The sequence below is a fragment of the Orbicella faveolata genome, unplaced genomic scaffold, assembly GCF_042242905.1.
Source record: "Orbicella faveolata isolate gen_17 unplaced genomic scaffold, um_ofav_v1 contig_12, whole genome shotgun sequence".
NCBI classification, from domain to species: Eukaryota; Metazoa; Cnidaria; class Anthozoa; order Scleractinia; family Merulinidae; genus Orbicella; species Orbicella faveolata.
Genome location: NW_028301539.1, coordinates 17,287,501 through 17,304,081, shown reverse-complemented (window position 1 = coordinate 17,304,081; position 16,581 = coordinate 17,287,501). Strand labels below are relative to the sequence as shown.

The window sequence follows — 16,581 nt, the reverse complement described above, 5'->3', positions numbered from 1 at the left end:
CGACGCTAAAGAGATCGTCAATAAAGAAAGAGAAATGACCAAGTTCTATTTTTCTGGGAGAACGTGAACCCCCACGGCTAATTTTCCGTGTTCTTTGTCATTACCTAATTCGGAAATTTTGAGTATGTTAACTCCGAACTTAGAATATAACCATACTGCTTCAAATTATGGAAATTCAAAACCGTTTGAGGTGTTCGTTTATTTAGAAGGTCGTGAATTAGTTGGAATTGCTTAATTACCATTTTTTTTTGAAGGACAGGTGTCATGCAATTGAGATCGTTATGAATTTCTTTAATTTGGCAGAAGAAAACATTGGATGATTTAAAAGTCTGTTAATTGATTAGCCCGCCCACAATATAGAAAACCTGTTATTTAGTCCATTTTTCCCTTGAGCCAAAACCATCTGAGATGAGATCCACGATCGCACAATGAATTATATGACAGTTGCCTTAATGTTAGCAGGCTTGGCATTTTTAATTCATTTATTTCTTTTTACTTCAGTGAATGTTTTAATATGTTTTCTTAGGTGTTTACTTGGAAGATGAAAAATTACGCCAGGACTGAAATGAGCTTTTAACACCATGTGTGACTTTCGCACGTGCATCAATTAATGCAACGCACGTCACTGGCTGAGAAACGCTTTTACGAACTGTGTCGCGGGATTTGCCTTTTATTACAGATTCTGCTGCATTTGGCTTGCACCAGGAAAAAGAAACCTGTAAATTCTATAGATGCTTTGGATACTGCAGATGCTTTCAAACCTTCGGGTCGGAAACATTTTCATGGAATAACATCTCAGTGAGTCTTTTTGGAAGTAGTCAGTAACAGAAAGAAAAAGATACTCACAATTTACGGCTTACAAAATGAACGAAACCTCACAGAAAATTAATGGTAGTACTTGGTTTACACCTTTCATCCTCTGTTGGTTTGGCTCAATAAGCGTGACTATCGCCATTTTAAACGCGGGTATCTGCGTATTATTCTGGACACAGAGAAGACTTCGAAGCAAAAGCAACTTGTTTTTTGTCAATTTGGCCGTAGCTGATATTTTGGTTGGCTTCGTCGCGATACCATGGAAAATTTTCCACTTCGTCGTTTCTCCAGCACCGCCTTGGCACGCTCCGTTGGTTACCGTGGTCGATTATACGGTATCATCGTCTTTTCTAAGCATCTGCGCGTTAACGTACGACCGTTATCAAGCGATTCTCTATCCGCTTAATTACCCCAGCAAGATGGCAGGCAAAAATATATGGAAAGTTCTGGTTTTGGTTTGGAGTCTGCCAGGTTTGAATTTTCTGAGGCTCATTTGGATGCTGTCGCTGCGAATTTCTTATAAACATTTCGACGGCGCTTTCAGCGCGTTTCTCTTCTCCGTTATGTTGCTGGCAACAGCTGGAATTGTTTTCGCCTATGTTCGTATTTTTCGAGCTGCCAAAGTTCAAGGACAGAATGCGAGGAAATTGAACAAGTTTGCAAAGAGAAACCAACGGGTAAAGTTTACCAAAGCGATCAGATCTTGTCTCGGCGTGACAATCTGTTTCACGTGTTGCTGGTTGCCAAGAGGGTCTTTTTTGATTGCAAGGATTTGCCAATGTAAAACTCAGTCCTTCGAATATGATCTGGTTACGTTTGGTTTAATGTCTCTATCTCCGGTCTTAAATCCTATTATCTATTCAATCTACAACCGTGACGTTAGGAGAACGTTGAAAATGCTGTGGAACAGATGTCAACGAAACTCTCGATTGGACAAGGAAGGTTTTCGCAGCTCTCGGGCAAGTTCATTGAGAACCTTCACCATTGCCAGTAGCAGAGAAACTGGTATCGAGATGTCAAATCATATCAATCTATGACATTCAAAATTTAAAGCCTCCATATTTTTTTGGAGCTTGATCCTTACTTAATAAGTAAAATAAAACAATAACAAAGGGCCTAGCTAGCCTGCATGTTGGTGCGAAGCCTAAAGCTGTGACGTCATAGCTATTAGGCTGTTGTCACCAAGATGTCGAATCCAAAACGAACGCTTTCTTTCAATCTTCAAACAATTGCGAAAGAAAATAAATGTGGTAACGTAAAAAAACGGATATAATAAGGATAAGAAAGTTGTCTTATCCACAGCAATACGTAACAAGTTGTTGACGATCTCGAGGTATTTTTGGTCGCGTGATTTGGTAACATTTTTGTAACGATAAAACACATGTCTCATATCTTTGAAGTTATGTTGAATTTCCCTTTTAGGAGAAAACTGGTTTCGTTCTTTATGCACATTGGCTTATCATTTGGTAACACATAAAGCTGCAGGGCAAACAGATGTAAGCTAATAGTAGCTAATAGTAGCTCGCCCAGAATACCTTTGCTAGCTGCGGGCTACTAAGGCTTGCAGCCAAATTGTATGGAGTGGTTTATATTCGAGTGTCGAAAAGTAATTGGTTTTGCATTTACTAGACTAGGCGATTGGCTTAAAAACTCGCGCCACTTTTTCATCCAATCAGAAGTAAAATCAAAACCAATCGCAACTCGCTGGCATGCGTTCTCCCGCGCTTCGCGTCACCTATTGTAATTACTTCGAGTTTCGATTGGCTCACTGGATTGTCTGTGTCCTTTGTGACTGGCTAGAGTGATTACTTTAGTTTTGGTTTAACGACACTCAATTGAAAACCGCTCAAATAAAGTTACTGTCACTGTTACTTGGCTAACATAAACTCCCCGAACAAAATAATAAAAAATTATGCTCTTTACAGTTGTACAGTGGACGTCGTATGAAAGTAAATAATGATAGATAAGAAAATCAAAACATGCACTAGGGTGGGAGCTGTCTTTACTAAAAAATCTTGTCTGTCTATGTTCCCATGTCAAGTATAAAGTAAAAAAAGTACGAACTTTATTACTGTGTCGAATCATCAAGCGTACTGATATACATTATAACTGTGGACACCTAACTATGTTGGTTATAAAGACTAATACAGCATTATAGAAAGTTTTTGCCAGTCCTGCATTTTTCTTAGCAGATGTGTTACATTGTAGCTTACTTTAAGTACGGCTTTAATTAAAAAAAAATCGAAGCTTAATTGCAGACTTTTTGATCCAAAACCATACGCATACGTTGTATCTGACATGTCTTATGCAAGCAAGAGATCATCAAGGTAAGAGAGTGAATTTCCCATATAGGTCCTCTAACTAAGGTAATCCCTCTTAAGTTATTTCTAGACATGGTACCCAGTTCTTCCGACGATGCTACTCTCGCGATACGTGGACACCCGAACCGACTTTCTCGAAACTACCAAAGACGAAATGGCGGGAACCCATTTTTTTATATGTTTTGATTTCGTTTCATGGCGGAGATGTTTTCTGCGCTCTCAACCGGCTTTTTTCTGTTCGGCTGGGCTTTCGTTTGTTTTGTGCTCGTTTGGCTTTTCATTATTTTGCCTTTTATTCGGTTTTAGGGAGTTTAATTATCAACGGCATAATACAATGGCTGTGTAAGCGTGCGTTATAATTCTTTGTTCGCTTCTTTGTCGTTTTTTACAAAAGGTCACAAAACAAGAACTTGAAATATCCACATTCTGCATATTCGAGAGAACATGAACTATTAATACGACGGCCAATGTTTAAAATTTCTTTTTCGAATTTTGACGCTGTCTTACATATTCTGTTTGGGATATTTCTGACAGCATAGACAAACTGAATGAATCTAAATTCTCACGAGATTCGTAGGTTGCATATTAAGTCGTTTTTTAATCGATGTTGCCTTTATCGTTGTTACCCGTTGCTGCTTAAACTGCTTTTGCTACTTGGGGAGCGAGCGTCTTCCTGCACTTTCGACCATCTGTTTATTCGGTTGCTACTAAAAGCTTGTGTTTGGGCGTTTGTTTGCTTTGCACTCGTTTGTCTACTCATTTCTCTGCCGTTCTTTCAGTTGTTATTGTTTGTGTAGGGGACATCCGTCTCTTATTTAAACTCCTGACCAGTTAAAGTTTCGAAATGTATTAAAACATATCGAGAGCCGAAGCTTCTTTGCGTGTAATCAAAATATCAAAGACATCCCCACAGCGTTGGACGTTTTCCTTTGCTTTGAAACGAAACGAAACGAAACATAAACAGATCTTCCACGAAAACATCCACGCAACGCGCGAGTAATATCTGCGGAAGAACTGAGTACAATGTCTAAAAATAACTTAAGAGGGATTACCTTAGTTAGAGGACCTATATGGGGGATTCACTCTTTACTTTGATAATCTTTTAAAGCAAGTTAGAATGTCTTGCACCCAAGGCACTCTTCATGTATGTATAAAGCAGGTATCCACTGAGGAACACGTTTTTCTCAATTCTTTATTTAAGAGAAATAAATAACTGTGACATTGATTAAAAACTCTTCAGATCAAATAAGTTAAGTTCATGTAATGCTTCTCTATTGAATTGCGTGAAACCCATTCTGACAATAAATAAATAGCTGTTCGTATATTCATAAATTTTCAGTGCTGTCTTTGATTGTATTCATTATACACATTAGAACAATTTGTTCATAGTCAAGAAGTTAAAAAAGTGTAGGACATAATTGTATACAGCCTAATATATACGCTAACTGGTCGAGTAATAAGTCAACTCTTCAATCAGACATTTCTCCACCTTAGCTCACCCTTTCAAACACGCTACCAGTGCTTCTCGTTGTACCCCTCGGAGGAATCACTGGGCACAAGTCCGCCTTTTACAACCTGTTTCCCTTGCTATTCATTCAATAACGTTTGACGAATAACTTATAAATGATTTCTTTCCAGTCGATTAATAATTTTTGTTGTGAATCGCTTTCGGTTAGAAACAATACGGGGATTTATAATTCAAATTCTGCCATGTTTCCCCAAGAAGGACCAGCCTTCATTTTAACAGGTGTAACAACGGAGAGTTTCATGGCGTCCTCCATTTCAGTTTTAACAAGCTGCGCCACGCTTCTTAATTCGTTCACCGAAACCTCAAATATAAGCTCATCATGAAGCTGCAAAACAAAATACCCTCCAACAGGTGGTGGGACATTGTACTTTGAAGGTCTCCCCCGGATTTTGCTTCTACTAGACTGCAAATCCGGGTGGGAATGTCTATGCGTCATAACACACGATGGGAACTCCTTAGTTAACCTCTTGTCAATGTTAACCATGGCTGTCTTCACCAAATCTGCCGCTGACCCTTGCACCGTGGTGTTAACAGCTTGTCTGGCTGCCTGACTGTGCGCATGCGTGTTTGGTGAGTTAATCCCCGGAAGGAATCTTTTTCTTCCGGTAACTGTCTTCACAAAGCCTTGTTTCTTGCACTGCTCGACTGTCTCTTTCAAATACTTCTTCACCCCAACAAAGCACGACGTGAACTTGTCAATGAACAAGGCGGCTTCCTCTTCAGCCAATCCAAGCTGCTCTCCAAGCGCTTTGGCGCCAATACCATATATGATCCCATAACATACCTGTTTAGCGTGCTGTCGCTGGTTATCTTTAATGGCCTCCGCGGGCGCTCGATAAAGTTCGCCTGCGACCATTCTGAACACGTCACCTCCCCCGTTGAGAATCTTGCGCAGACGTGCATCGTTGGCGAGGTGGGCGATGAGTCTCAGTTCTAGCTGAGAATAGTCAGCGGCAAGCAGCACGCCATTCTTAAACGGGACAAAAGCGTTCCGCATACTCACAGAAAAGTTTGGAGCCACTCCTGTTGAATTCATCCCAGGCTTAACATTCATCATGCTCTGCCGCCTTCTTCTGCCTCGCTTTGAGGAAGACTTCTCGTCCCAGACTCCAGGAGGGGGACTCTCGGCGATAGTTGTTGGTAATGTGATATCAAAATCTTTGGGGACGTTTTGCAAGTTCGGCTCCGCGAATGATACTCGTCCAGTCGCTGTGTGCGTCTGGCTCATGGAGTGAATCCGTGGCATGTTGAGTCTCGGATTGAAACACTTTTCCTTCTGTAATGGAAACACCACCTTAGTTAGGGCCGAGTTGATCCGCCGCCACTCTATGATCAGCCCAGGAAGCGGATGCAGCGGCTTGAGCCTTTCAAGCACGTCTTTGTTGGTGCTGAGATGCTTCGTACCACGTGACGTTCCACGCCGAGTCACGCCTAGCGTCTTGCGCTTAGTAGCCAGGCCATCTTCCGAGTTGCCGTCGTGTGGCAGTTTGAGCTCTACAAAAAGTACCTACAAGGGAGGAGTGAGGGGAAGATTTTAATGAAATGAACGTAAGTCGCCACTTAAGAATTTATCAACCCTTCGTCAGAGCAAGTTTCATGAGTTAGAATTTACGAACGACAATAGGTGGAAATGGCCAATCAACTGCAAGCATGAAAAAATTAATCGGTTCATTGTAAGCACCTAAACAAATGCTTGTTGTAAAACATGTTTGTGTTACAGACACAGAAAGCTTCCAAAACTGATCGCACGGCCCGTATAACTTCCAGGCCGTTTTTAATCAAACGAAGAAATAAATGAGAACTAAGGTTTATTCACACCTGAGCCACATCTTCTCGACTGGTCAGTGAAAAACTGTGATTGGCCAGTCGGTATGCTTCCTCTTCCAGCCTGCGTAGCTTGGCCTGTAGGATATTCTTTAGATGTTCACTCTCTGTGTCTGAGAACCCTAAGCCATTTAACTCCATGCGACCCAAGCACAGCACAGATGGCATCTCCACCTACAACGGTTACAACAGGCGAAACCTATGATGCTCAACGTAACTTAAAGCATTTTACGAAGCGTACGCCTCCTTCTCTCCCCTCCCGCCACTCATCCCACCCACACATGTCCTATCTTCAAGCGGCCAACAGCCAGGAGTTTCGACGTCTGGTTGGTTCATTACATTATTTCGCTTAGTGCAATTGTCTTGAACGAGCGAGTGAACAGGATTGGACATAAACATTTGCCCTTGCCACTGGAGAGTAAGTTGTATTTAATAATAGAAAGCTTAAAATAAAACAAAACACACACAATTTTCTTTTAAAAACTCACAAAACAAACAAATAACCTCGGAATTAACGAAAATTCCTCACCGACCCGGAGAGTAAATTTTAAGGCGAGTCTGTGAACAAAGGTTTGACATGACAGGCGCTAGTGAATTTTAAGGTGCATGTATATTGGTAAAACCAACCTCATACAATAATTTTCTGACCTTAAGACTCTACACCATATTCAAAGTTCCAAAAAAACCTTTGTAACACGTAGTTTAAGTCTGGTTACAATCAGTTTGAGAGTTGATGTTTAGAGAAAGGGCAATGGTGCCAAATGCTAGTGCCAAAACCAGCAACCACTCTAACGGTTAAACTTCAAAAAGTTATATACAGGCTGAAAATAGCAAGAGAACAAGAAACCTTAGTAAACGCCAACATCAGATCCTCCGCCTCTAGTAAAGGACTCAGCTTTTTCATCAAAGAAAGAACTAAGACAGACTCGACACAGGCCCTCACTCGACCGCTCTGCTGACATTGGTATGCTAGAGCCAGACCTCCTGTACCCAGTCCACCACCGCTACCTGGGGGCAAGAGAGTACCATTATTAGCTGTTGTAGGTGTCTGGGCAAATGTCCCTTTTCATATTCTCACGTTTAAAAATAATTAAAGCAAAATGCATCGAGTAGAAGTGAACAACCCGTATCCTGAAAATTCCAAACGTAATGCTCAACTATTGCTGAACATGCCAATGACTTGTTTACTTGAAAGAAGAGTTCAAAACAAAGTGGCGGAAGGAGCGAGGTAGTCCTTTCTCGACGAAGGTCTCTGTTCACGTTTAACAAAACAGTGGGCCCTACACCTAATCACATGAGAACTAAATAGAGACGGTCATTGGCCTTGTAGCTACTTAGTAAAACCTCCATTCCATTTGGCGTTGTGATCTTCTATTCTGGCACGAAAAAAAATAAAATATTACTGTTGTTTGGACCTCAGCCTCAGCTGAGAGCCTCGCCATGGCGACGATGCCAAAGAGGACTGTTACTTTGCTACTACAGACAAAAACTTGTTCAAACGAACCTTCCAATAGAGGTGCCTCCTCAGGTAAGTGCGTTCCTACAAGCTGATGAAGGTTCTTTTCTTTTGCTCCTGGATCCAAGAGCCAACTAGCTACCTTGGGGTCCTCCGCAGGTCCACTGAGAGAGATCCCGGTAGATCTCGCAAAGGTCTGAAAGAAAAAGAAACCCTCAAAAAATAGATAACGAGGAAGATTGCGTGACGAGCCCAAAGAACGTCTGGGTAGGAGGCTAAACCTGGGGCTACGTTTGACGAAGTTCAAGATTAAAGCGTGTATTTGAAATCAAAGGAAATTGCGTCTCCTTACCTTGAAGTGTTCTTTGACATCAAAACAAACCATGAGTCGGCCTCGTTCTGTCAAGGACTGAATAACACTCTTCAGTGCATTTACACGACGAGCAAGGGTCAGATTACTATCAACCGCTGACTCAGCCTGACTGTCGTCCGGTTGACGGGGCGACGGCTGAGCATTCTCTTTGAGAGAAACGTAATAAGCGTCGTTATAGCTCCAGCTCACCGCAACTCCGACCACCATTAGATCCTCTCCTTCCACCTTCAAGCCCCTCGGGGTCCCTTCTGATGTTGGCGCATTACTGAATCGTCCTCCTATTCTGGGGACGTCATCAAGGAAGCGCTCACAAGCTACAGCTAACGAAAAGCGGGTTTGACTGCGCCATTCTTTAAGGAACATTGCAAAAACTTGCTCATGTCCTGCAACGTCGATGATTACAAGTCCTTCATCCGGGGCATTGGAATACGGTGACCTTCGAGGAGACGAGCGTTTTCTTGTCGACAAGGGAGTGGCTGACGTTTTTGTCTTAAAGTCATCCTGGGACGGCCGTTTCTCTCTCGGGGGTGTGGAAGGGACAATGTCTGAATCTGGCATTTCATTTTCTTTAATTTCATCACCATGTGTCGGTGAACTGCGTGGTATTTTCTTGTTGGGCGATTTCTCATCTTTGTGGCTGGGTAAATAAGTGGATTTCAAGCTCTTGATTTTAATAAAATCAGATTCACTGTGACGTACCACAGGCGCGCGAGGTAATGCTTCGGTCTCTGTTTCTTTTTGCAGGCTTTTGGCATCAGCTTCTTTCTCCATTAACTCAACAACGGCCAACATGGACAGATCAGAGTCGAGGCAACCATCGCTGGACGAAAGACGAAGCGAAAATGAATTCGCAGTGCTTACGGAGGCTAAGTCATCTGCCACGGAGCATTTCCGCGACTGAAGAACAGGAGAAGCGAATGACGACAGAATTTCCAAGCTGTGGTTCGTATGAAATTCATCTGTGGCTGGAGGGCGTGGATGAGTGTCATATTCACCGATTATCTCCTGACTTTCAAGCGTAACCAAACTACCAGGTTGTACTGTGTTTACTTTATCGGGCAGAATTTCGCAGTCCTTGCCAGATGGCTCATTTGTCTCGGCCACGGCACGCGAGTGCGTCGTTAACTTATCGGCTTTCTCTTCAGCTATAACGTCACACTTCATAAGACAGGTGTCACTCAAGCTACATGCAGCAAGTGCCTGAGAATCGAGCAGGACATTGCCCTCACCATGAGTGGAATTATCGGTTTTTTCTTTCACGGCAGGTTCTTCACCTTCAAACGGCTCAGAGTACAACTCCAGAGAAACCGACTGAGTTTCGTTGCAAAATTTAGAATCAGCTGAGACCTCCTCCATCACAGCGGAGGAGTTTTTCGACTCTTTCGACACTTTTGGTAAGATTACTTCCGGAACAATCGCTTCATGTATATTTACTTCCGGTATGTTTACTTCCGGGATGTTCACTGCCGCTGTTTCCTTTCTCTTTAATTTTTCTTGTGGCTCAGGCATCTCAGGTATTGGTGAACGACGTTTGCTCCTTGAGCGAGGAAAATCTGTAATCCCATTCCTTAAAGGAATAATGGAAGTAGAATCACTCGAGACTGCCATCATGCGTTTGGAATGTCTGGATCTAGAGGAATGTTCCTCCTCGGATGTCGAGGGGCAGTCTCTATTTTTGAAGACAAATGCGATTTTCTCTTCTTTTCCGACCTCTCCTTGACTTTTTTGGCGATCCACTCTTGTATCTAGGTGTCGCGAAGGGAGATTCAAGAAATCTCCGCCCGTCTCGATGGATTCCATCTTTCTTAGTGAACTTGGCCCAACAATTTCCTGATGGTCATCACCGTGCCTGATCGTTCCGTTTTCCATGGTCTGTCCACCAAGAGAAGCAGGAGGAGTTGACTTTGAGATTGGTTTACCAATGACTACTTCTGTTTTCTCCGCCATTTTTAAGCCAGTGACACTTAGTAAAGTTTCAGCCGGTTGCCCTCTGAGGGACTTTGGACTGCCTTCAATCACGCCGGAAGAATTCAATTGATCTCGACTGCCTTGACCTTCAGTATTTTCTCCAATCTCTGACGGTTTCCACTGAATTCCGAGCTGCGCCACATCAGCTTGTAACAGTTGCTTTGCCTCACCAACAATGAGCTTTGCAGCCGCTCCTTCAGTGAGCCCTCTCCTCCCTGCGACCCAAATCACCCGTGCCTCGCTACGTTCACGTACCTCGGTCTCAGTCTCCTGACCTCGCTTGCGTCCGCTGACAAATGGCGCAGCGTTGTGCAAGATATTCTCGATTTCAGACGGAGGCCCTGCTGCAACGGAAGCGATGGTGTGGTAGCCAGCGTTGTACAGCATACGCGCACGCGCGGCATTTAAAAGCGATATTCGTACCAGGTCACAAAGCTCTCGCTCGACGCCAAAAGATAAACGGCTCTGGAACTGCGACAGAAGCATCTCTATGTTGGTCCAACCGAGCTTCTCGCAGAACACCGTCACCATTCCCGCGAACGTTGCAGAAGAACTTTGTAAAGATTGTAGCATTCCGCGGTTTGCTCCGTACCGCCTGGCAACTACATTAAGTGGTACTTCATGTACGAGATCTTGGAGAGCCAATGCCGCGTAAAATCGGCGATGCACGGCAAGGGATTGGCGCTGCTCCTCGGTGCGCGTTAGAACGCGGCCTCGCACAGCTCTGGCAAGAAAGCCTTCTTCTACTCCTACCAGGTCTGCCACACGGCGTATGTTTGCAGGCAGACGCTCAAAGATGCGCAGGTACTGGTACCAATCTATACTGGGCCATTGATCTTGTATGTAGATTGGTGTCACCTGTCGTGGGAGGGCAATCCAAAATGAACAAATATGAACAAATTATCGTAATCAATATTGATGCACCATTGTAAGATACAGTACATCTGATCATTATAACCTCTGTTATAGTGTGACTTGCGAGAATATGGAAGTGTAGATTACAGTGTAACAAATATATTCAAACATAAATTAAACTACAAATTGCAGATAATAAAAAAATAAACGAAAGACACCTTCGCAGCTATACAACAACTTCTTCCAACGCTCTGCCACAGAGCTATATACTCAAGACTGGCACCTGGTCAATTATGAGTTCTAAGATTCATCGAATCTTAGAACTCGTAAATAATTCTAATTCATCGAATTAGAACTGTTATTCACTGACCTGGTATATAATGTGCAGTTCACTTTCGAGCACGAAGCACTTGCGCGCTTTCTGGACCTCAGCAAACACAACCAGAGCTTCACCGGGAGAAAGAGCGGATGATAATGTGGCCAAACCAAGCTGAGTGGGTACGTATCTCTGATAATCTGCTTTTGCCTGAAATGAAGGCGCAAAAGTACAATTGACCGATCAGCTGAAAGGAAAAGGAGGTAACCGATGGAAAGTTGGAAACTTCCCAAAGTTTAGCTTTCAAAATTTTTTGCAAGTTATGTAGCAGTTACTTCAATTAAGGATTATCCTCTTTAATCTTACCTCCTCCGTTTCATCGTTGTTTTCTTCCGTCTTCGTATCATCGCATCTTTGTAAACGAACAAACTCGTTTTCCACCAGAAATTTCACGGTTTTCTTGATGACGGCATCCGTGTCATTTACGTCTTGCCGCGCGGGGACTGAGGCGAAGAATGTGCAGGCCGAGTAACGCTCTACATCCTGAGGCCTGGTGACCACTCCGCTGGCGATGACCTCAAGGAGTGCACGCTTGATTCCACCATTGTCTTCCTTACCTGAGATTAAAGATAAAAAACAAACAAAAAAGAAAACGAGGAAGCCAGTTCTGAGGTGAATTCAAGCAAGTGTTTGGGCAATTCGAGAGGTTAGGCATGGCAATTTTCAGGCAGCTATTGATTAAGCTCAAAGGCGATATCTGCAGCGTTTGGAGCAGGCTTAGCTACAGAAAACGCCGCGCAACTAATGACAAAGAGAGATAGACCATTTTTTCTAAATACTGATGCTTCAGTTGATAGATCGTCATAAAGCACATTAATCGCAATTACAGCTGGATGAAGCTTTACGTTATTGTAAATTTTCCCAGTTGTACAAAAAAATAGTAAGGTTTTGGGGTGTTCAAAAGGATCGTCGACATTTCAAAAGGTTCATTCTAAAAGAAATGCCATCGGCGAGAAATCAACAGTTGTAAGTGGAAAGGCAATAAAGCTCAAAAGTAAAATGGCATTTTTACCCAGCAAACAACTTTGCACGGCTTTCAGTCGAGAATTCAACAGCGAAGCCGCCTTTTGTCGTTCAGCGGGTTTACACATCAGTACACTCTCGCCCAGGGCATCGACTCCTTTGCGGCCTGCGCGGCCAGCCATCTGTTTGTAGATCAGAGCATCCACTAGCTTGCCATGAAACATTGGCGTGCGAATAATAACACGACGAGCGGGAAGATTTACTCCTGCAAAGGATGAAAGAAAAACCCCTCAGACTTTCAAGTGGCGGGGAGTTAGGTCTCGTCCATTGCCAGGGAAATTTGAAGACGACGTTTTCACTCAGAAAACGCATCATCAAATATTTTCCGTCCACACTTCGCCGGAGGAACAATCACCAGCCATTTTGGATTTGTGTTTTCGTGATGGCGGATTAGTGTGGACAGTAGGCCAAACCGTAAAAATAAAGCTGCGTTTTGAAATTTCTCTGGCGTAGTGTGGACAGGGCCTTTGTTCATGTAACCTGGTATAAATAATGCCAAAGTACAGTTCACAACATGAAAGCAAGTTTTACAGTTCAGCAGCATTCACGTGAATGGTCAGCAAAAGTCAACAGCTCTCTGTATACTTCTATTATTATTTTAGTAAAAATCTACTAGCGTTCTAGCACGAATGCCGTTCTCTGATTGGCTACGCTACTCACTATCTATCCTGTGATAGATAGTGAGCAGCGTAGCAGTGCGTCCTTGTTAACAAAATGACGGATTTTGAGGATTTTGACAAAGTTTTGAACAACTAATAGATTTATACTAAAACAATTAGATTATACGCTGTCAATTTCTATGCGTGATAGTTGCCTCGGGCTGCACCCTCGTCAACTATCACGCGATAGAAATCTCGAGCTCATAATCTAATCGCTTAATTTTAACAGCATCAAATGGAATTAACCTGTTCAATAGCTTTCATTTGAATGGCAAAACACTAAGGTTTAAATCTACAGACTTAAAACTTTGTACCACGAGACAGCATGATAATCAGTACCACATCATGAGAGTTGTATTCAATAGCTTTCGTTTGAATGGCTACACATTAAGTAAAGTTTTTATCTACATATTTACAACTTTGTACCACCCTCTATGGGACAATATGATAAACAGTACCACAAGAAAGAAAATACAAAATGTAAGGACCTTAAACCCAAAAGAACGTTTACACCTCCTGACAAGTGCTTTTACGTCCAATACAAAACTCTGAGAGGTAACCCCACCTGAAGACAGTGTAGAGGTCGCCACAAGTACGCGAATGGACCCCTGCCTAAAGGCTCCTTCTATAATGTCCCTCTCATCAAAAGTGAGCCCTGCGTGATGAAATGCCACTCCATGTGGAACCATACGTGCCAGCATCGAGTCCAATCCTACTTGGGTGCGTTTTAACTGCTCTATGACCTCCCTCAATGCGGCGTAATCAAACGTGACGAGCGCAGATGCCTTCACAAACCCACCACCCTGAACATTGTTGTCGGTCCCCTCCTGAAAAGCCAAGTTTCCGATTTCTGCAAAATGCTTGGCGATGGTCTCGGCTAGTTTTTCACACCAGTTTTTTGTTGGACAGAAGATTAACACCGAGTGCCCGTCAACAATGGTTTCCTTACACAGGGGTATCACGTGATCTTCGTCCCCTTTAACGGTTCCAGCACTGATTTCTCGAATCTTCTCCATGTTAGCGTCATAGAGTGCCGATCCTACTTTGACCATTTCCTTCAGTGGGACTGGCCTGTGGTCCGTGAAGTACAAGTCAGCGGACAACCAGTTGGCGAGCATGTCCAGGTTGGGTAAGGTCGCGCTCATGCCGACTATTTGTATCGCTGGCGTCGTTTCTTCGCTTGCTGTAAAGTCGAACGTGAAAGTATATGTTATTGTGAAAGTGTGAAAGTGGATTTTTCAGTTTTTTAGACCGGCTAGGCTTAGAATAGAGCATCAAAATAACAACTACGATTATCTTGAAGTACATTAAAAACCCGCGTATAAGAACCTAGGTTTTTTCAAGTTAGCCTCCATAGGTTCTTATATAAATGGTGTTTACTGTGAAATTAGGCTACCTAGGTTCTTAATCCGGTTCTTAATTTTTGTTTAAAAGATCACCTTGTACTCATGGCTGTGGTCTTTATATTGAATCATTCACAGTACAGTAATGTGGCCTTATAACACTGCCAGTGTTCTGGCTAGTTTTTGTTGTCTCTTTTTGTGTCGCATGTGATGTTCTGTATTATAATTATTTGAAAACTCTATATTTGGAAAATAATAACCTGTATTGAGATTTTAACCTAGGATGGTTCTTACGTGACGGGTGCTTAACAGGGAAAGTTCTTAACTTTTAGGTTCTTATACGCGGGCTTTTATTGTATAGGCGAGTGCAACTATAATAATTTATGCGTCGAATTGCTCTCGCATTTTGATTGGTTCTTACTTATGATCTACTAGAGGACAGACGCATAGATGACACCTTAACAGATGTCAACAACTACCGGCTCCTAACAAACGACTTATCCGTGACGGAAACGAAACCGACAAACGCACTTCTAACAGACCGACTTAATTTGACTAACAATAGACGGACCCAAAACCGACCAATTTGACTAACAATAGACGGATCGAAACCCACCAATAACTGATGACAAACTTTTCACGAGCCTTTCTTTCAGCCAATACCATCATGGCTAAACTGACCAATCACGTTCAACGGACCAGACTTATAACATCATCGACTGACAGACACTGTTCACTTGACTCTGAAGATAACTTCCGCCAAGGTTGTCGAAACGTCAGTCACCAACAACAGTTATTTTCAGAACTACACTCACCCGGACGATCACACTATACGAACAACTATTTGTTACGCTGAAATAGTTTTTTTTTTTCAGTCACACCATTTCAAGTCCACATCACTATCTGAGTTCGGTCAGGGACGCTGCTTCATACACTTACTTGAAGTTGAACTAAATTTCCAAAAAGTAGGTTAGATTGACGAAAGTGAAGAATGATCATCGCAGTAAATTTTCCAATTTAAGCAATCGGAAAGAAGAAGCCTGAAAAAAATCAGGGCTTCAACGGGATTCGAACCCGTGACCTCCGCGATACCGGTGCGATGCTCTACCAACTGAGCTATGAAGCCACACATTGGGAGCGAGGTCAATTAACTGAGTTCATATCTTCCCGTGAGGAATGAAATGATGTGAAGTATATATGAAATAATTCATATTTGAACTGCGGTTGTAGATGAAAGTGAAGAATGATCATCGCAGTAAACTTTCCAATTTAAGCAATGACATTGATTCACATTGGTGCTCCATTACCATAGAAACGAAACACGACAGCGTCAGGGAAATATACATAGATCTAAACCTACTGTTTGAAAAGTTCATTCACTCTCTAGTAACTGTAAAAGATGAGATAGCTTGCCCGCCGACCAAGCTTTGACAGTGAAGAATCAGTTATTCGAAATTGGGACGCGTTACTATTTTAAGGAGCAACCTAAACCATACGGATACTGGCTGGAGCCCGGATCCTAAAGACACACCAGTCAATTGAGTAAGTGAAGATTTTAAATTCGAGAAGCCGAATAGCCCGTATTATTACAAACGGGATCACTGGATAATCCAATTAAAGAGTTTTCATCGCCTTAGCCATCATGGTATATGAGCCATTATACCATGATATATGAGCCATTATACCATGCTCTACAAATATGGTACATGGTAAGTGTATGGGTAATTTTTTGGGGACGTTTTTATTTTCATATCATTTTAATTTTCTATATTTGGGGTCGTCTTTAATAAAACAGTTATTCCACTCACGCTTGCTGGATGAGAGATGATTATAGCCAACTTGGCGCTACGCACCTCGTTGGCTATCTTCCATCTCACATCCAACGCGCGCTCGTGGAATAATTTATTGTACAATAAACATTCAGTGAGGTCTTTATAAAAGACTTTACAAAACGAGCAATGTTGCGTCTGTGCTACTACCACACACGTCACTGATCCGTCAAGAGGATATAATGAATCTTGTTTATCACTATTGCGTAAATA

General features: G+C 42.5%; 2 protein-coding genes across 2 annotated transcripts in view; one reads left to right on the top strand and one right to left on the bottom strand.

The window, feature by feature from the left end:
* Positions 1-571: 571 nt before the first annotated feature.
* LOC110063030 (histamine H2 receptor-like) lies at positions 572-3,037 on the top strand. The gene has a single exon (XM_089282595.1). The coding sequence runs from the start codon at positions 864-866 to the stop codon at positions 1,848-1,850; it is 987 nt and encodes a 328-aa protein (XP_089138721.1). The 5' UTR covers positions 572-863; the 3' UTR covers positions 1,851-3,037.
* A 1,269-nt stretch (positions 3,038-4,306) lies between these two features.
* The window catches only part of LOC110061278 (DNA polymerase theta-like), an 18,199-nt gene continuing 5,924 nt past the window's right edge, over positions 4,307-16,581 (bottom strand). The window contains exons 6-14 of the mRNA XM_089282594.1: positions 13,762-14,379; positions 12,527-12,742; positions 11,821-12,071; positions 11,509-11,664; positions 8,295-11,141; positions 7,991-8,138; positions 7,334-7,494; positions 6,481-6,660; positions 4,307-6,169 (exon numbers count right to left, since the gene is read on the bottom strand). Coding sequence (XP_089138720.1) covers positions 4,826-6,169; positions 6,481-6,660; positions 7,334-7,494; positions 7,991-8,138; positions 8,295-11,141; positions 11,509-11,664; positions 11,821-12,071; positions 12,527-12,742; positions 13,762-14,379 — 5,921 coding nt within the window. The 3' untranslated portion in view covers positions 4,307-4,825. The remainder of the gene's footprint in view (positions 6,170-6,480; positions 6,661-7,333; positions 7,495-7,990; positions 8,139-8,294; positions 11,142-11,508; positions 11,665-11,820; positions 12,072-12,526; positions 12,743-13,761; positions 14,380-16,581) is intronic.

Excerpts from the sequence above, each read along its gene's own strand:
- LOC110063030 (XM_089282595.1), top strand. The coding sequence starts at position 864 with ATGAACGAAACCTCACAGAAAATTAATGGTAGTACTTGGTTTACACCT.